Source organism: Mesoplodon mirus (genome assembly GCF_964341445.2).
Source record: "Mesoplodon mirus genome assembly, chromosome: 1".
NCBI classification, from domain to species: domain Eukaryota; kingdom Metazoa; phylum Chordata; class Mammalia; order Artiodactyla; family Ziphiidae; genus Mesoplodon; species Mesoplodon mirus.
The window spans coordinates 3879717-3900272 of record NC_138976.1 but is presented as its reverse complement, the minus strand read 5'-3'; the positions used below and the strand labels follow the sequence as shown (position 1 = coordinate 3900272).

At 53.5% G+C, this 20556-nt stretch overlaps 3 protein-coding genes across 5 annotated transcripts in view; 1 reads left to right on the top strand and 2 right to left on the bottom strand.

The window, feature by feature from the left end:
- AK8 (adenylate kinase 8) overlaps window positions 1-6980 on the bottom strand; it is a 130554-nt gene extending 123574 nt beyond the window's left edge. For 2 of the 3 annotated variants that reach the window (XM_082621062.1, XM_082621063.1), the window contains exons 1-2: window positions 6840-6980; window positions 4100-4184 (exon numbers count right to left, since the gene is read on the bottom strand). In XM_082621062.1, the coding sequence (XP_082477188.1) occupies window positions 4100-4184; window positions 6840-6923 (169 nt within the window). In that variant the 5' untranslated portion in view covers window positions 6924-6980. The remainder of the gene's footprint in view (window positions 1-4099; window positions 4185-6839) is intronic. The other variant, XM_082621065.1, reaches the window with a different exon arrangement.
- A 1991-nt stretch (window positions 6981-8971) lies between these two features.
- SPACA9 (sperm acrosome associated 9) lies at window positions 8972-20543 on the top strand. Its single transcript, XM_082618530.1, is given in 5 exon segments — window positions 8972-9102; window positions 11754-13088; window positions 18519-18703; window positions 19463-19725; window positions 19728-20543. Coding segments are annotated over 4 exon segments (654 nt in total). The 5' UTR covers window positions 8972-9102; window positions 11754-12941; the 3' UTR covers window positions 19787-20543.
- Window positions 10611-11018, bottom strand: LOC309801533 (large ribosomal subunit protein eL42-like). The gene has a single exon (XM_082616441.1). The coding sequence runs from the start codon at window positions 10992-10994 to the stop codon at window positions 10674-10676; it is 321 nt and encodes a 106-aa protein (XP_082472567.1). The 5' UTR covers window positions 10995-11018; the 3' UTR covers window positions 10611-10673.
- Window positions 20544-20556: the final 13 nt, after the last annotated feature.

Here is a 20556-nt window from a genome sequence, read left to right as displayed (position 1 = left end):
GCCTGCCGGGGCCCTGCAACCTGAGGGGAGAAGCCACAGCAGGTGGAAAACACTGCTTATGGGATGAGCCTGGAAGCCAGGTGGCTCTGGGGACACTTGGTCAGGGGAGCTCGGGGCTGGGATGCCACGGAAGGCTCGCGGGGAGGGGCAGCATCAGGGCAGCAGGGAGGGAGGTCGAGGGCGGAGGGGCCCGGTGCGCGGACCGTGGGGAGAACGCCTGCTTGCCGAAGCCAGAGGAGGCAAGGGCGGCGGGGCGGCGGGGGGAGGACGGGGGTCTGGCTCAGGCGCCCGACGCCTTGCTGCCTCTGCAGGCCTCCAACCCCAGGCCTCCGCTGAAGCTCCCTAGAACTTGGGCCAGACGCCACAAGGCTCGGGGCCTGAGGGACCGGGCGGAAGGGGCTGGCTGCACCTTGACAAGAGCATTTTGGGAACGAGCTGACTCCCAGGTTGCACGTTCATGTTGACAAAGTTATGAGGCTCCACGGCTGCTGGGGAAGCCCTCCCCTTCCTGGCTCTGTAAGTGGCACCCAAATTGTACACATCTATGAAAATACTTTAAAAGGGGAACATCCACGGCCTTTCTCCCCACCTAATTTCTCGCACACATTTATGTGATTAATTTCAGTTTCTTAAAATCTAACACCTTGAAACTCCAGGCCTGCTCATGAGTAATTATTTATAAACAGTGTCATAAAAGGCTGCTTGACTGCCAAGAGTAATCAACTTCTTCAACCCACTTCAAAGGAAATCAAAAAACCTTTCCATCCACAGAGCCTTTTGAGGTTTAACTAGGAGCATGATTTAAAATTCACAAGGAAACCCTTAGGTATTGGAGCTCTAATACACAGCTTTCTTGGACAAACGTTTGATAAAAAACGAAACATACCATTATATACACCATCGCCTGCTTTCATATTGCCCAGGGCTACTGTAAATGCTCACTTTGTACTAAATCTGGTTTTCTCGCAGCGAAGGGGCTGCCAGCCGGCGGCTCCCCTCACTCCCTCACGTGCACGCTCACCGCCAAGAGTCCAGAGACTTCTGTCCCTCTACACTAGCCACTGGCCATGCCACCGTGCGTCACAGCGAACCCCTACCCACCCAACACCCACATCCAGGAGGCAGAGGGTTGAGCGCCCGGCTGCCGTTCACACGGGCCACTGCCTGGCCGGCAGGAGGCAGGACCGACTGACCCACTAGCCCGGGGCTGCAGAAGTGCTCGCTGGACATCAGGGGACCTCTCCAGGCCGCCTGTCCTCTTCTAGAACCACGAGGGCTGGGTGAAACTCTTTTCACCTTCCCCCTCTCCTAGAGGAATTCCGGAAGCATGGTCTTCTCCCCTCCTCCTCCACCCCCCCTCCTTCTCCCACGTTTTTCTTCACTTGTGGGTGGAGGCCTGGGCACAGGAGGGAAACCCAGAGATGCCCCTCTCTTCATTTAAGTGGTTGGCACTTGAGCCAAAGGGCAAAGATGTGCCAGTGTCCCTCAGAGCTGCCGGCCCAAGGCCTGGGAGTGGGGATGGAGGGCTCTGGGAACGAATCAACCCCTCAGAACAGTGGTTACTGGGATCCAATGACTCGACTCCCTGAGAGAGCATCTGGACCAAAAGCCTGGACTCCAGCCACGGGCGAGGACAGCCAGGAGGCCGGTCCCCAGCTCCAGCTGAACGGGGAGGGTCTGGATTCTCCACCCCTACTGGACAGCAACAGAGCAGGTGTAACGTGGAGAAAGGAGGCGGGGCTCCGTGGAGGGCAGCCTCGGAAAGGAGGCCCGGAAGGAATGGAAAGGGGTGCTGAGGAGGGTGGAAGGAGGTGGGAAAGGGGAGAGGAGCAGGTGGCTGTAAGGCCAGCGCCCAAGAGGACTGTCCCGCCGATGCCGACTGCACTGCATCCGATGACATTTGAACTTAAAAATTCTGGTCAAGTGGATAGTTTGACACTGGAAATCATTTCTGCACACAGAGGAGCAAGATTAAAGCATAAAGATGGACTGTGCCTCAAATTTCAGGCTCTTGCAGTTCTAGCAGGGAGACTAACGAAGCCTTGAGGTCTGTGGTAGAACACACAGCGTGGCACACACGCCCCTAAACAGAATTTTTCAAACCATAAGTAGCAAGTGCCACCACAACCCAACTTAGGGTTCAAATGGTTATATTATCATCAAGTATGGTTTTCATTTAGAAAAACCTCATTAAGCTTTTCACAAGTGGACACTTGCATGGCACCACCTGAAGCCCGGCGGGAGCATCGGGGCCTTGTCATGCCTTCCCACGGTGTCATTGACCAGTCGCCATGGATGAGGCCGGAGCTTTGCCGCCTCCCTCTCTGTTACCAGACATGCCCATTTTACAGAGGAGGAAACTGAGGCCGAGAGAGAGCAATGACCTCTCGCCATTTCGTCGCACTTAACTAGGAGACGTGAACACCGATGGGCTGGAGGCTCCCTGGTGGGGGGGATGGCGGGAAGGGACACCTCCCCGAGCTGCACTTCCCTGCACTTCCCTGCCTTTTGCTTCGCTCTGCACTTTGAGTTTACTTCACTGTTACTTTACCTTTATCGGGCCTTCAACTTTTACTTCTTTTGACTTTGCTTTGCTGTATTGATTGGGCGGGGGCCGTACGAGAGGGGAACACGGGCAGAAGTGCTCCCAGCAGCCCTCAAGTAACAGAACTTAGCAACACCGGGCCCCGCGAACAGCCGTGGGGCAGGGGGCTGCAGAAACGTCTTCCTCCGGCCAACGGAGGCCACTTGGTGAGGCCCGGGCAGCAAGCTGGGGTCCGGAGCAGGACCACCAGGAAGCAAGGGGGCTTCTCACCCCACAGAGCAGGTGAGCCTCCCTCCCGCCCCGACCAGAGCACCAAGGAACGGAGGCACCTTAGAAGACTCTCCGTGGGGCAGACTGGATCCCCCACATCCGTCACCCCCCGCTCGGTCTCCACCTGGGGCACATGCGCTCACACTCAGCACCCGTTCTCGAATACGCCTCCCTGGAGGCTCAGAAAATGGCACTCCTGGGGCTCTCCACACCACACTGAACCACCCTGCTTAGGTCTCTGAAACGGCCCCTCACTCCGATGCCCTGACCCTGCCCAGGCCACGCGGAAGAGGCCAGGTGTCCCTGGCAAACTGCAGGCTTGGAGTCTCCTCTCTCCCCATTTCTTTTTTTTTTTTTTTTTTTTGCAGTACGAGGGCCTCTCACTGTTGTGGCCTCCCCCGCTGCGGAGCACAGGCTCCAGACGCGCAGGCCCAGCAGCCATGGCTCACGGGCCCAGCCGCTCCGCGGCATGTGGGATCCTCCCGGACCGGGGCACAAACCCGTGTCCTCTGCATCGGCAGGCCGACTCTCAACCACTGCGCCACCAGGGAAGCCCTCCCCATTTCTTTTTTAAACTACTTAGCATCCTCTCTCATCGTAGGCCTCTGAACCCCACCACGGGGCATCTCAGGCCTCCATCCCTCTCGGCTGCACCAAGCCCTCACTTCACTGGTGCGCTCGTAACTCCTTCAAAGCGGCTAATGCTCCAGTGAAAGAAATATCAAAGCTCTGAGACACTGGCCTCCCTGACAGCTCACACAGGACGGCAACGATCCTCCACGTGGGACGGAGCGCCTCCTCTCCCTCCTCCCTGTCCGGGGCGCCGGCCTTGGGTCTGGTCGGCCTGCACTCGCTTGGGCGAGGTTTAGGGAGCTCTGGAACTCATTAACGGGCGCCGACAATGAGACCATCAGGAAAACCCGAGTGTTGCCTGTCTGGGTAGACCAGAAACCCCATTTTCACCTGACAAGTGGAGTGATCACAGAGCTTAAACCCAACAGGCGACATCAGCTGGGGCGTGCCAAGGCATTAATAATTAATTCCGCGGGCCATTCTGAGGTTTTCATTTTAATCACTTGGCAGGAGAATTTGTATGAGTTGTGCTCCAAAAGAAATTAAGGCATTTTTCAATTAACCACCTCCCCAAGTTGGCAAAACCTTTCCCCACCCTGTTCTGACCTCCCTTTAGACTCGGAGAGGACAGTGTGGTTCCCAGAGGTTCCCAGGAGGGGGAGGAGAGGGAGACAGCTGGGGAGGGTGGGGGAGGCCCACTCCAGTGCTCACCGTAATCATTGTTTCGTTGTAGATGCTCAATCATGAATGGGATGGGGTCCTTGGGCTGCTGGATCAGGAGCTGCTCCAGCATGTTCTGTGGGCACAGGGCAGACACCCAGGTGGTTAGCACCTGCATGAGCACCCAAGGCCCCAGGCTCAGGTGGCCCAGCACCCTGGTATCACAGTGGATACCAGTTACGGGGCCTGATCTCCTCCCTGCCCCCCGCCCTAGCTGGCATCTGTTTGGGTCCCTGTGAGCAGAGGCGTGAGGGAGGGGCCGTGTGGGCTCTGCTGGGGAGGCACCCAGACGGAGGCGGAGCTGGAGGGATGGCGCCCCTGACTCAGAGCAGGCAGTTTCAGGGCCCTAGCCCCTCACTCTCCTGGTGACTCCCAGACCAGCCGTCTCTCGGTTTCTCTCCTGCGCTGCACCCGTTCAGCCCTCAGAGCCCTAGCAAATGCTGTTCCTTCAGCTTGGAACACTTTTCCTCAGGCCTCAATGGAAACATACCTTCCCGATGATCCTCACTAGGTCAACCCTGTCATATGTTCCTGCAGCCCCCGTGCATTCCCTTTATCGCCTCCCCCTTGTCCCAGTGCCCGGCACAATCCCAGTAGGTGCCCCATGTGGATGACTGCTGGGGGGCGTGGCCATCGCTGCTACCTGTGTCCCTCCAGAGTGCAACAGGTATCTAAAAGAGTCCTGGGATTGTCTGGCTATTTAATTCTAAGGGAAAGCAGCTTCCACGGTTCCAGAACAAAAGCTCAGAAATTAACCAGGTGGGCGACAGCAGCTGGGCTGGTGCACTAAGGAGCAGCCTTATGCCCTATGGACAGGCAGGGAGGGGCTGTAGCCCTTTGGGGGCAGAGGGAGAGCAGGGCAGTAAAAACAGCATGAACCATGAGAAGTCCTAGCCCCACTCCGCTTCTCACCATCACCACCCTTCCCTTCTCTGGGCCTCAGGTTCCCTGCCCATTAAAAGGCACAGTTGGACGAGATCCCTAGTCATATATCACTGGTGAGATGGTGTGAGATGATTTTAGATGGTTCTCAGATGAATATTTTAAATTTCACTCGCACACAGTTGCATATCTAATGTGTATTAGAAAAATCAGTATGTCAAACCGACGATTTCAAGGATATTGCTTAGGATGAGGTGAAATCAGTTAATTTTTTGAAGTGGGTTGATTTAAAGAAATGATTAAGTTAAAATGGAAATACGGTATTGGTTACATGAATCTATACCTGTGATAATATTTCATAGACTCATACCCAAAAAATGAGTGCTGGTAAAAATGGATGAAATCCAAATAAGGTCTGTAGTCTAGTTAATTGTATTGTACCAATGTCAATTTCCTGATTTTGACAATGTACTACAGCTACCTTAGATGTTACTACTAGGGGAAGCTGGATCAAGGGTACACCAGAACTCTGTACTATTTTTGTAACTTCCTGTGGGTCTAAAATTATTTTAAGATAAAAACGTTGGCAATTCCCTGGCAGTCCAGTGGTTAGGACTCAGTGCTTTCACTGCTGGGGCCCAGGTTCAATCCCTGGTCAGGGAACTAAGATCCCATAGCCTCGCTGCACAGCAAAAAAAAAAAAAAAAAAAGGCCAGAAAATGGAAATGGTAAAAACCATGGAGGGAGCACACAAATGACTAAGGACTGGAAATACTGGACCAAAAGCTTCCTCAGGCTGCTCCTTCTAACAACTGCTATGAGATACACCAGATTCTCTAGAGCGGAGCACAGTGCTCCCAGGAGTTGCCCCATCCTGCCCACCACCCGGTGACTTAGGACTCAGCTAGCCATCTTCTTTACTTAGATTGGCCACTCAGTTTTAGAAATCTCTCGTGTGCCCTCTATCAGTTAACACTTTCCAAAGGAAGCCTATGTTTGCTGGAGGGATGGAGACTCAGGTTTCTTAGTCTGAGTTCTTCTCTCAGAGCTGTCAGAGGCTCAAATGGCCACTGGCATCACTAAGGAGGTGCCTCTGGGGATGGGGTATACCCGGAGGAGCAGACAAATGATCCAGCTTCCCTTTGGCCCTCAGAACCTCGGAGTGACTGACAGTTCCTCCAGTCCGGCTTCTGAAAGCCTTTACTTCCACGAGATGCAGAAGGGAAACCTGGAGCACATGCAGGGGCACGGCTTTGCCTAAGGTCACACAGGGAGTAGGTCGGTCAGGTCAGGAACTCAGGATGAGGGCTTGGGAGGTGCCCTGAACTCTTGGCCCTGAGGAGGAAGGGCCAGGGACGAAATGCTGCTGTCCAAACCACAGGGCTGCTGTCCCAGGAGGTAGCCCTCTCAGAGGACGGAGAGGGCCACCTTCAACGCAGACACTCCCCAGCTCAGAAACCAACACTGCAGACGCCCTGGAAATTGTCAGCACCAGATGAGCCCCCTGGAAACCACCTCTTGCAACCTGGCGTCTCACAGATGGGGGAACTGAGAAAAGGAAGGGACCTCTTCCAGATCATGGACTTGACTGGGGCGGGGCCAGGACCAAATCATGGCCAGCATGGCCTGCCCCCTTTCCTCCCTCCAGGGAGGGTCAGGGAGCATCTTTTGGTCGAGCACTCCCTTGGGATACGATGGCACAGGAGTCGAACAACCCAGTTTGGGCGTCCTCTTGGGTAACAAACGTGACCCCTCCCTGATGCGGCGTCGCCGGCGCGCGGCCGGACCGCAGCAAGAGGTTCCCCGGCCACCGCCTGGTGTCGCGACAGGGCAGGGCTGCCCGGGTCACCTGCATCAACTCGAAGACGTGGTTCGCCTCCCCATACTGGGGCATTTCCGGGGGTATGCGGTGCGGGGCGGTGGTCGCGTCCATATCGCCGTGCAACGCGTCCGCTCCCTGGTGACCGCCGTCGCTAGGGCCTGCGTCATCAGCGCGCGCCGCTCCCTTGTGACCGCCGTCACCAGGGGTGCCGCGCCGTTGCGTCATCAGCACGCGTCGCCCCCGCCCACCGGAGAGGTTGGCTCCTGACGTTGGCACCCGCTCCTCCTCCGGCGCGCTCAGCCGCCTGGGGCAAGTGCTTCCGTGCCCTGGCCTCGTCCGCGCCCCTCTGCGCGCCCCCAGCGGGGCACCTCAAGTCTCCTCCAGCTGTGGCCTTCTGGGGTCAGAGGTGTCCCCTGATAGGGCCCCCCTGTGCTGAGAGACCCCACTACACCCCGAGGGCACGTCGGCCCCCGAGAGGGCGGGAGGCGGATCCTGCTTCTGGTTCCGTCAACGCGCCCTGGCCCAGGCGTTGGGGGCTCCTTGAGCCACCCCGGCTCTGCTCTCAGGGCCTCAGTTTCCCCATCTTTAAAATGAAGACACTGAGTAGATGTGGGGCAGGGTGCTTGAAAAAGAAGGGGCGGGAGGGTCGAGGGTCCGGTCGGAAACCCTCAGCCCAGCTTGCACCTTCTGAGCCCCCGAGACCCCGCCACTTGCTCCCGGGGCGGGGCGGGGCTGCCCCGTGACCCGATTGCTATGGCACCGGCGGTAACAGTCTGGCCCGCGGCCCCGCCCCTTCTCACCTCCGATCTCCCCACCCCACCCACCCCTCCTCCCAAGCCCTGGGAAGGGCCTCCCCGCCCCTTCGGGGTCCCAGACACGCACGGAGACACTCCAGCTTCAGGGCGCTCTGTGAGTGAAGGCCGCTCTAGGACAAGCAAGATTAAAGCAGGCCCGGGGAGGGCCCACCCAAGCCCTGGATTTGGAAACCGGAGGGTGAGGGGGGTGGAGAATGGAGGGGGCCGCCGCTGCTGCCGGTGCCCTGAGAGAGAGAGTTGGGGTGGGACGCGGAGGGGGGAAGGAGGTCTGCGAATCGTGATAATCCCCGGTGGGCAGCCTGGTATCTGACGCGGCACTGAATTGGGAGCTCTAGCTCTTGTCCGTTGCTATTCTTAGGAGGAGCTACCATAATGTGAACATTATGGAGAAGGAGTATGGCACAGTCAATACAGATTGCCCAGAGTTCAAATCCTGGCTCCGCCCTTACTAGCTGTGCAATCCTGCTCTGTGCCTCACTTTCCTCCCCTATTAAGTGGGGATTATGGAAGGTTTCCATGAACTAATATGTCAGAAGTATTAGACAGTAACTGGTGTGTAGTAAGTGCACAATGCATAGGGGTTACTATTAGTAATATATCTCATTTAATCTTTGCACCAACCCTGAGAAATAGGTACCTTCATTCCCATTTTACGGGTGAGAAATTGGAGGCTCAGAACGGTAAAAATTGGTTAGCTGAGCCATTTCCACTTTCTGGACCTCTTTCCCCATCAGCTGTTAATCATGGAGCATTAGAATCAGAAGAGCCCTTGAAAAGCCTCTAATCCAAACTCCCTCATTTTACAGATGGATAAACTGAGGCCTGGAAAGGGGGAAATTCTAGGCCAAGGTCACTTGTTAAAGGTAGAGCCAGGCTGGAACTAGCCGTCCTGACTCCTAGCCAAAGCCTTTTCCAGCAGCTACCAGCCCGGAGACATGCCCTCCAAGGGGAAGAGGCTCGCTCCCCCTCAGAACTGCCTTCTCAGAGCACGTACACACTTTGGTAGGCTTGTCAAATTCAACTGCAAAAACAGCTGGGGAAGAAAAGGAAGCTGCCTCACTCTGAACAAAGAACACAAACCACCAAGCCTGCAATTTGCACTGGAGAGGTTCAGTTTGCTTCCTGGACATTTCTGAAATGGCTTGCCTTCCTCCTCATTTATTTTAAGCCCTAGGCGCTTTTCATACCACGATTTAATCTTCTTTAGCAGCCTGAAAAAATACAAATCAATTAAAGCCTAAAACCTATCGGGTAATCATTTTTTTCCTTCCTCCTCCCCCAGATCAAGAAGTGCCTGCACCCTGTGCCTTTCATCCAGACTAATCTGGCTGCAGTGACTCTTGTTCAAGGGACGACCACTTTGGATAGCTTATTACAGCTCCTCTCACGATACTCCTGGTGTGCATGGCACAAGTCGATAGGATCAAGAACCAAGTAGGTTTTGCTCTCAGGGGCTCTTGGGGCCACCAGTCAAGGTAGGGCTGCTGTATCCCTAGAGAACTTGGCAGTTCCAGGAGGGTGGCAGGGAGCTGGGCACACAGGGCAGCCCCCTGAATGCTAGTCCTCGTTGCTCTGGGATGGGGAACAGGGAACAGTCTCACTCGAGCAGAAGCGAGGCCCAAGGGTCTAGGTAGTGCAGGCCCTTGGTGTCCACTCTCCACCCCCACCCCAGCCACAGTCAATCTGGTATCTGGCGTGTTTCTCTTAATGGACCATCACTGGGGGCTGGGGGGCGGGGGAAGGAAGGGAGGTATCCAAGTTAAGATCCCAGGCTAAATAAAGTCGGGCAAAACTGAGTGGGGAAGCCGGTTTGCTCCCATCCTAGCTGCCTGACCTCGGCTTTGTCATCTGTCATGTGGGGGTGATCGTGGTACCCCGCTGAAAGGGCTGTAGCAAGGATCTGAGGTGATGCCTGTCCAGGGTTTACCTAGAGCCTCATCGAACTGGCTGTTATTAGGACTGGCCCAAGCCATCTGGGATCTCGTTGAAGGCTGCATCTTGGCTCCAGTTCACCCTGCCCTGCACCCACCCACCTCCTGCAAATGCCCCTCTTGCAGACTGTGTAGCCCTTCTGGCCATTCCCATCTGGCTTCCCTGCTTGCTTTTCTCCTTCTCTAAACTACCGTTCACTTCACTTCTCCTCATTGTCCGCCTCCCATTCCTAACGTCCCTCCAGGGTAGGGAGTCTTGTCTATTTTGTTCAATGCTGTGTATCCGGCCCAGCACCCTGCAGGTGTCCGGCAGCTGGTAGGCACTGCAGCATAAATGGATGAACGAATGAGTGAACGCCTGGAGGGCTCTGCACCTCCTTGGCTGGAAGCTTCCAGGTTCGCTCTCACAGCTCTGCCTGACAGTGGGCCCTCAGCCTCGCCCTGCCCACCGCCCCTGCGCCTGCTCACGACATTCCCTCTTCCCACCCTCTGCCCAGGGTCCCACCCCTCCGCTCACCTGCCCTCCTCCTCTCCAAAGCCAGCCTTCTTTTCTTTTCTATAAATTTATTTATGTATTTATTTATTTTTGTCTGCGTTGGGTCTTCGTTGCTGCACGTGGGCTTTCTCTAGTTGCGGCGAGCTGGGGCTACTGTTCGTTGCGGTGCGCGGGCTTCTCATCGCGGTGGCTTCTCTTGTGGAGCACGGGCTCTAGGCGCGCGGGCTCAGTAGTTGCAGCGTGTGGGCGCAGTCATTGTGGCTCACGGGCCCTAGAGCTTAGGCTCAGTAGTTGAGGCGCACGGGCTCAGTTGCTCTGCGGCATGTGGGATCTTCCCGGACCAGGGCTCGAACCCGTGTCCTCTGCCTTGGCAGGCGGATTCTTAACCACTGCGCCACCAGGGAAGCCCCCAGCCTTCTTTTCAAACCTTCCCTCCCCCAGGAGGTCAAGCCCTCAGCAGCCCTGGCTTCTTTCAGGGTGCACATCACGCCTGCTTTTACCTATCTTGATGGCTGCGTTTCTGGCACCCCCTTACCTTTTTTTTTTTTTTTTTTTTTTTTTTTTTTTTTTCAACAATCTCAAATGTTTATTGTCTTCATAACAAAACAAAATATGAAGCTCAGAACTGGATCACTTGGCCCTTTCTCTTCTTATCTCCTCCCAGCTCAAAATGCTTGCATCTCTTAATAGCCAGCATTCTCTTAGATCTGCAGTTCGGCTCAACACATTCAAGCCTCAGCACAATCTTCTTTGTAGTTTTAGCCTTTTTCCGGAAAATCGGCTTAGTCTGCCCACCATAGCCACTCTGCTTCCTGTCATACCACCGCTTTCCCTGGGCATAGAGAGAATCCTTGCCCTTCTTGTACTGTGTCACTTTGTGGGGTTGGTGCTTGCCACACTTCTTACAGAAAGTCCGGCGGGTTTTAGGAACGTTCACCATGTTTGCGAGAGCGCTATCAGCACAGAAAGCACCCCCTTACCTTTTGCAGCGAGGTGTGGGCCTCGCTCTCCTCGCCCTAGGCCAGGTCCTGGTAAGCCTGCCTCCATGTGAGGTGACAGAAAACCGTTGCACCCCGGGTCGACTCATTTCTGCCTCCAGGATGGGGCCGGGGGGCCTTGGCTGGCTGTGGAACGTGTTCAACAAACAGCGGGTCCCACGGCGTCCCCACAGCCCGGATCCCCTCCCAGCTTGTGCTAAATGGGCAGGAGGTTGAGTAGAAGGAGGCCACTGCCCCACGTGGCCCTGTACCAGGCCTGTCCCCAGTGCAGCTGCGCTGCTCTGTTGGCAAACACAGGCTACGGCTCCCAGGGGTGGCCTCAGGACGCTGCCGCTGAAGCTGCTCCATTCAGTTTGCAGTAGACCCACCTGGGCTGGTGGGGCACGATTGTCGGGCCCCCTCCTGGCATGGCTCCTTTTTTTTTTCTCGGCCGTGCCTCACAGCATGCGGGACCTTAGCTCCCCGACCAGGGATTGAACACGCGCCCTCAGTGGTGAAAGCTCAGACCGCCAGGGAATTCCCTGGCGCGGCTCCTTTATGGCAGCAGGGCTGCGTTTAGCTCCCAGCCCAGGACTGCGGCTCCCAGCTCCAGCTCCCCAGCCCTCCGAAGTTCTCTGATTCACCCCTCCCATCGTGTCGTGGAGGCCACCTGGTGGTCTGTTCTCCTTTCATCCCCCTGATGCCGTCTCCTCCTACCACAGAGACTCCCTCATTCCAGTCCTGCTGTGTGAGAATGCTGAGGGAGACCCAGCAGAAAGCAAGCCTCCTCTCCACCTGGGACCTGGCAGGAAGCCTGGATGTGTTCTCCACACACACACACCCCACCCCAGTGTTCTGGCACCTTCCACTTGCAGCATCCCACTGGGGCCCTACCTCAGCGCAGCCTCCTCTGACTGACAGGGGGCACGTCCAAGCCTGGGCTCCATGTGTGCCAGGGCCTCGTGGTGCAGGGACAGCCGGCTGTGGCACCTTCAAGGATGCTGCGCGTGCTCAGCAAAACTGTGATGATATGGAGGGCAGAACCCACTGCCTTTCTCTGCTCAGAGGAGATTCTGGACACGTCGTGGACCTCCTGGATGACATTGGGACAGTTTGTGAGGCACCAAAAGACAGTACTCCCCGCAGCGTCAATGTTTCCAATCAGGGTCATCCCTGCAAACTCCACAGGAGGCAGGGAGGGGGCACCAGCGGCCAACCCCGCCCTGGGGATGGGCAGACCTCAACTCAGGGATCCTGCCCCGAGCACAGAGTAGGGAAACGGCATCTCCTCAGACTCGACTAGAAGGGTCTCAGTGCCGACCCTTCCCCTGCTTAGCCTGGAAAGGATCCTTAGACTTTCCCACCAGCTGCAGAGTGGCAGATGTTTTACAACAATTTGGTCCCAACTGATAAAATCACAGATTTTACATGCTGTGACACATTTCTCCATCCCGGCCTTTGCTGACACCACAGGGAGGTGCTGGAGGCCGTGTGTGTGTGTGTGTGTGTGTGTGTGTGAGAGAGAGACACACACACCCACAATCTGGAGAAACTGAGGCCCGGAGAAACTCATGTCTACAGCTGAGGGAAGGAAGTCTTGTTTCACGGCAAAGAACGTGCCTCTGGAGGGTAAATGGGCTTGGGTCGGGCTTGGCTCCGTCGCGGACAGCCTGCCGGGTTCTCGAGCAAGTGCACAGCCTCCTAGGGCCTCATTTCCTTCTCTGCAAAATGGGGATGAAAATAGTCCCTGCTCCCCAGCGTTGTGGGGAGCTGCTCAGCCCCGTGCGCCGCTGAGAGGGGCCGTGGGCATCTCACAACCCCTGAGCTGGATCCGCGGGTCTGGCCCTGGGAGCTCAAGACTCTCCTCTTCCTTGCACAGACTCCTCCTTGCCTGTGAATGAGCAGACAGGATGATGAATGAGGTGAAAGAATCCCTTCGAAGTGTGGAGCAGAAGTACCAGCTCTTCCAGCAGCAGCAGTTCGCCTTCATCGCTGCCCCGGAGCACTGCAGGGAGAATGCCCACGACAAGATCCGGCCCATCTCCAGCATCGGGCAGGTGGAGGCTCCTGGGCTCGCGGGCGGGGCCAGGCCTCGTCCCCTCACGTGAACGCTGAATAGAAACCCAAGGCCCAGAGAGGGCCAGTGCATCTGTGCCAGAATCAGGACTCAGATCCTAACTGGTGCATGAGCCGTTCACTCATTCCCTCACCAAATATGTGAGTGAACGGCAAAGTGGTTGAAAAGTGTGGGCTCAAGACTCAGCCGGTATGACAAACCCACAGCCAGCATCGTCCTCAATGGTGAAAAACTGAAACCATTTCCACTAAGATCAGGAACAAGACAAGGTTGCCCACTCTCACCACTCTTATTCAACCTAGTTTTGGAAGTTTTAGCCACAGCAATCAGAGAAGAAAAGGAAATAAAAGGAATCCAAATTGGAAAAGAAGAAGTAAAGCTGTCACTGTTTGCAGATGACATGATACTATACATAGAGAATCCTAAAGATGCTACCAGAAAACTACTAGAGCTAATCAATGAATTTGGTAAAGTTGCAGGATACAAAATTAATGCACAGAAATCTCTGGCATTCCTATATACTAATGATGAAAAATCTGAAAGTGAAATCAAGGAAACACTCCCATTTACCATTGCAACAAAAAGAATAAAATATCTAGGAATAAACCTACCTAAGGAGACAAAAGACCTGTATGCAGAAAATTATAAGACACTGATGAAAGAAATTAAAGATGATACAAATAGATGGAGAGATGTACCATGTTCTTGGATTGGAAGAATCAACATTGTGAAAATGACTCTACTACCCAAAGCAATCTACAGATTCAATGCAATCCCTATCAAACTACCACTGGCATTTTTCACAGAACTAGAACAAAAAATTTCACAATTTGTATGGAAACACAAAAGACCCCGAATAGCCAAAGCAATCTTGAGAACGAAAAATGGAGCTGGAGGAATCAGGCTCCCTGACTTCAGACTATACTACAAAGCTACAGTAATCAAGACAGTATGGTACTGGCACAAAAACAGAAAGATAGATCAATGGAACAGGATAGAAAGCCCAGAGTTAAACGCACGGACATATGGTCACCTTATCTTTGATAAAGGAGGCAGGAATGTACAGTGGAGAAAGGACAGTCTCTTCAATAAGTGGTGCTGGGAAAACTGGATAGGGACATGTAAAAGTATGAGATTAGATCACTCCCTAACACCATACACAAAAATAAGCTCAAAATGGATTAAAGACCTAAATGTAAGGCCAGACACTATCAAACTCTTAGAGGAAAACATAGGCAGGACACTCTATGACATAAATCACAGCAAGATCCTTTTTGACCCACCTCCTAGAGAAATGGAAATAAAGACAAAAATAAACACATGGGACCTAATGAAACTTAAAAGCTTTTGCACAGCAAAGGAAACCATAAACAAGACCAAAAGACAACCCTCAGAATGGGAGAAAATATTTCCAAATGAAGCAACTGACAAAGGATTAATCTCCAAAATTTATAAGCAGCTCATGCAGCTCAATAACAAAAAAACAAACAACCCAATCCAAAAATGGGCAGAAGACCTAAATAGACATTTCTCCACAGAAGATATACAGACTGCCAACAAACACATGAAAGGATGCTCAACATCTTTACTCATTAGAGAAATGCAAATCAAAACTACAATGAGATATCATCTCACACCAGTCAGAATGGCCATCATCAAAAAATCTAGAAACAATAAATGCTGGAGAGGGTGTGGAAAAAAGGGAACACTCTTGCACTGCTGGTGGGAATGTGAATTGGTACAGCCGCTATGGAGAACGGTATGGAGGTTCCTTAAAAAACTACAAATAGAACTACCGTATGACCCAGCAATCCCACTACTGGGCATATACCCTGAGAAAACCATAATTCAAAAAGAGACATGTACCAAAATGTTCATAGCAGCCCTATTTACAATAGCCCGGAGATGGAAACAACCTAAGTGTCCATCATCGGATGAATGGATAAAGAAGATGTGGCACATATATACAATAGAATATTACTCAGCCATAAAAAGAAATGAAATTGAGCTATTTGTAATGAGGTGGATAGACCTAGAGTCTGTCATACAGAGTGAAGTAAGTCAGAAAGAGAAAGACAAATACTGTATGCTAACACATATATATGGAATTTAAGAAAAAAAAATGTCATGAAGAACATAGGGGTAAGACAGGAATAAAGACACAGACCTACTAGAGAATGGACTTGAGGATATGGGGAGGGGGAAGGGTAAGCTGTGACAAAGTGAAAGAGCGGCATGGACATATATACACTACCAAACGTAAGGTAGATAGCTAGTGGGAAGCAGCCGCATAGCACAGGGAGATCAGCTCGGTGCTTTGTGACCGCCTGGAGGGGTGGGATAGGGAGGGTGGGAGGGAGATGCAAAAGGGAGGGGATACGGAAACATATGTATATGTATAACTGATTAAATTTGTTAAGAAAAAAAAAAAAAAAAGAGTCAGGTACCACAATGTTCATTGCAGCTCTATTTACGATAGCCAGGATGTGGAAGCAACCTAAGTGTCCACTGACAGATGAATGGATAAAGAAGATGTGCCACATATATGCAATGGAATATTACTCAGCCATAAAAAGAAACAAAACTGAGTTATTTGTAGTGAGGTGGATGGACCTAGAGTATGTCATACAGAGTGAAGTAAGTCAGAAAGAGAAAAACAAATACCGTATGCTAACACATATATATGGAATCTAAAAACAAAAGGTTATGAAGAATCTAGGGGCAGGACAGGAATAAAGATGAAGATGTAGAGAATGGACTTGAGGACATGGGGAGGGGGAAGGGTAAGCTGGGACGAAGTGAGAGAGTGGCATGGACATATATACACTACCAAACGTAAAATAGATAGCTAGTGGGAAGCAGCTGCATAGCACAGGGAGATCAGCTTGGTGCTTTGTGACCACCTAGAGGGGTGGGATAGGGAGGGTGGGAGGGAGATGCAAGAGGGAGGGGATATGGGGATATATGTATATGTATAGCTGATTCACTTTGTTGTAAAGCAGAAACTAACACACCATTGTAAAGCAATTATACTCCAATAAAGATGTTTAAAAAAAAAAAAGGTAAGCTCCATGACAGCAAAAAAAAAAAAAGACTCAGCCGGCCCGGGTTTGAGTCCCGGCTCTACCACATGCCACCTCTGTGACTTCAGGCCAGTGATCCACTTCTCTTTATACATTTCATCTGGGAAATGTATAAAGAGCAGCACACACCTCCTAGGGCTGTTGTGCGGATTTAATGAGATCATCAGCAGAACCCACTCCGTCGGCACCTGGTGTTGTCGGCCTGGGCTCAGGACAGGGAGGTATGGCGAACAGATGCACATGGTCCCAGCCACTGGGTTCCACTGCGGTTTAGAAACTGCGACCTACCACGCACATTGCTAGTCACATTTGCAGACGTGTGCAACCCTTGCCTGGCAGCATCCTTCAAAAAATTTAATTTTTGTAAAAATTTCTCCCAGTTTTTTAACTTGAAATTTTAAAAACCTACAGAAAACGAACACCCGTATAACTTTCACCTAGATACATCAGTTTGTAATATTTAGGGTGCACCCTTGTTTGTATGTACCCTCTTTCCTCTGAACTATTTAAGAGTAAATTGGCTGCATCCTTTTCAGCCCAGCCCCCAAAGGTTCAGACTTCCAGGGGCATGGAACAGGTTTTCAGTATCAGGAAGGGGCACCTGAGATGCCCCCCACCTCTGCTCAGAATCTACATCAGGGCTGAGTGACCCCGACCCACTCCTCCTTGCCTTAGGTTCAAGAAGGCTTTTGGTAGATAATGGCCCCATGTGTGTTGACTCTCAACCCTCCCCCTGCCCTTCCTAGACTGAGGTATCCAAAGGTTACCTGCACACACACCTGTGACACTGTGACAGGTGCTCTGTTGACACCTGTAGCCCAGTGACGCTGCTCTGTTGTAGTTACACCACAGTGCAGGTTCCTCCTTACACCCTGCCCCGCCCCGGACCCCAGGGCAGGTGTGTGTGGGTGTTTGGGCCTACAAGGTGGGTATCAAAAACCTCTACCCCCCTACAAAGCTATTGTACTTGGGAAGAAGCTACTTGAGGTCACTTGGGGAGGCATCCCTAGTGACAAAACGTCCACCAGTGGCAGCAGGAAAACCCTGGTTGTCTTAGAACTTTCTGGGTGCTGGAGGAGGCAGGCGATGCCCCCTGCCACCCGACCGTGGAGAGCAGGACCATGTGAGATGGGTCAGTTAGTCCTGCCTGGACTGCAGCCAACTCCTCCCCAGCCCTTGCCCAATCCCAGATCCAGAGTGACTGGGGGTTCCGGGTGTGGAGAGAGTCCTGAGCCGGGGAGGATCCCCACTGCTCCCCAAGGCAAGGAGTTGAAATTAGATCAATTTTATCACTATTCTTAGCACCTTTTATGGCTTAAGAAAGGTTTCCCTCCCACTAAGACATGTTCACATGGGAGGTTTCATTTTGCTTTTAGTATTTAAGCTCTCCATTCTCTTAGAGTTGATTTTTGTCTACGGCGTGATGTGGAGCCTACATTTTTTTCCTCACACAGATCATTGTTTTCCCAGCTCTACTTACTGACTTGTCCCTCCTTTCTCTAGCCTTGGAAGCACAGGATAACAAAACTACAGAGGATTCTAGTTTGCTCCTCAGTCTGGGTGGCCCAAACCAGTGGTTCTCAAAGTGGGTCCTCTAGGTGGGACCATGGCATAAAGTGTCAGGGACGAGCCCTCTTTGCTGCAGGTGTTGGCTTAGGTGCCTGGGACTGGTGAGAGGTATGGGGCTGAGAGCCCTCGAGCTGGGGTGAATAAGCAGGGCACTTCACCTCTCTGGGCCTCGGTATTCATCTGTAAAATGAGCACTTAAAAAGGTACCCAGGGACTTCCCTGGTGGCGCAGTGGTTGAGAATCTGCCTGCCAATGCAGGGGACACGGGTTCGAGCCCTGATCCAGGAAGATCCCACATGCCGCGGAGCAACTAAGCCCGTGCGCCACAATTACTGAGCCTGTGCTCTAGAGCCCACGAGTCACAACTACTGAGCCTGTGCGCCTAAAGCTCGTGCTCCACAACAAGAGAAGCCACCACACTAAAAAGCTCACACTCTGCAACGAAGAGTAGTCCCGGCTCGCCGCAACTAGAGAAAGCCTGCGTGCAGCAACGAAGACCCAACACAGCCAAAAATAAAATAAATAAATAAATTTATAAAAAAAAAAAAAAAAAAAGGTACCCAGTGTATGGCATTTAGGTGAGGACTGAGTGAGCTCAGGCCTGCAAAGCCTTCTGCATGGTGCCCGGGACACTTCAAGATGTTCGCTGTCTATAGACCCGAATGCTTACACGTTACTGGCCTCTGCCCCATGACTCTGGGAGGGCCAAGGCAGGTGACCCCGGACCCTCCCGGCTCACTCCACGCGGGCCAGCGCAGGTGCAGAGCTACACGGGGCGTTACTGCAGCAAGTCCACAGACCGGCGCATCCCGCTCGTGTTCCTGGACATCTGCACAGAGCTCGGCAAGCTGTGCCAGCACCTTGAGGCACTGCACTCAGGCACCCCCGTCACCAACCACCTCCTCGAGAAATGCAAGACCCTCGCTAGCAGCCTGCGAGCCAAGTTAAGACCCTTCTGATCCGGTTCCCGAGGCCTCAGCGCCTGCGTGTGGGAGGAGGGAGGAGGGGTCGGGGACGGGAGAGGAGGGGTCCTGGAGGAAGGGTGGGCTTTTGCTGAGAGGGCAGGTGCGTCTAAGCTGGTGAATCACAGGTGACTGTCCAGACGTCCTTGGCTGGGAAGTCCTAGGCCCCTTGATTTAGTGGACTGACTCTGACCCAACAAATCATTTTATTGAAAATGAGGGATTCTGAGGCCCAGATTTAGTAGGACACAAATCCTTTTGCTGGAGCCTGCACCAGGCCAGGAGAAGGGGGTCACAGACCAGTTGTTCCCAGAAGCCCAGGAAGAAGTGGGATGTCTGGAGTCCAGTCCCATGGATGTCAGCACCACCAGCGTGGTCCCCTAATTCTGAGCCCTGGGGAATCCGCAGCACAGGGTACCAAATTCTGGAGGAAGCTGTTTAGATACTACAGTGAGACGAGTCAGAGGGGCTAAACGGTGTACTTGGGAGTGATCAGAGCAGGCTTCCACAGCTCATGACCCACGCCTTTCACACCGGGATCTCCTGGGGGCTCCTGGGCCCTAAACCCGCTCAACCACCATGTCTGGCACCGCGAGCCTGGCCTGGTGGGCGCACAGCTCTAAAACCTCCCACTGGGGTTCTGCAGCGGGGGCAGCTTTAGAAACCCCTGCCCGAGGTCTGGGCCGCGGCACGGGAGTCCCTGGGGCAGGGCTCAGCTGGCCCCTCTTGCCTCCCTGCAGGTGCCCTCCCGACATGGCGAACTACCTCAGCTGCCACAAGGCCAAGAACCACTGTGGAGGTGTGGTCAGCCTCATCCCCATCGTCCTAGACGTGATGAAAGAATGGGTCGCCCACTCGGAGAAGCTGCCCCGCAAAGCTCTGCAGCACGTGAGTGAGCCCCAGGCAGCCACCAGGGCAGCCGCTCGTGCTCCCCAGGCCACAGGAACCCAGCCTCGGCTAAGAAAAGACAAGTGTGGGCAACTGACACAGGACAGCCTCAAACCTATAGGGGCAAAACAGAGTGTTCAGAACTGCCCTGGAGACCAGCTGGTGGGAAACTGTAACTCAGCCGGTGACCTGCTTGATCCCAGTCCCATCCTGTCCCATCCCGTCCCGTGGGGCACTTTGCTACTAAGCTTGGTTTCCACTAGTTGATCCATTTTCACTGGTGCCCACAGTCTTTGCCACTTATTAACCCCCAAGGGGACCACCCCATGTATGACTGAGAACCTCTTTCCCTCTCGTGCTGGAACTTCTAACTTTTCCTCGCCTCCGAGCGTCAGGCTCCATATGGATGAAGAGGACCCTCACTTTGTGTTGCTTGTAGAGGGTGTCCCGGGGAGGCCGGGAAAGGGCCAGGGCGCCGACTGTCCCGCCCAGGCCCAGCCTTCCCAGCTGAGCCGTGCAGCTGGAGGAGGCCACTCAGCTCCCTTCCCGCCGCAGCGGCAGCCACAGGCGAGACGCCACTCTCAGCAAGACAGGGCTGCTCCCGCCTCCCGGGATGCTGAGGGCAGCACGCTGAACTGCTCAGTGTGATCTGGTCTCTGGACCAAAGCCCAAAGGGGAACGAACCCGCCTTGCCTCTCCTTTACTTGGGAGAGAGACCGAGAGAAGCCAGAAGAACTGATTTTGTGGTTCCCGTCCGAGGACAGTTACCTGGTTTTCACAACACAATTGAGGCCCAGACGTTGTAAAACGTGTCACCGGCTTCCGAGCTTTTGCCAGAAGTGCTGTCTGAGTGTTGGTTTTCGCCTTCACAGGGGGCGACTTAGCTTCTGTATTCTTGCTTCCTCGGGGGCGACAGTCAAGAATAAAAAGTGTTCTGCCACCTCTT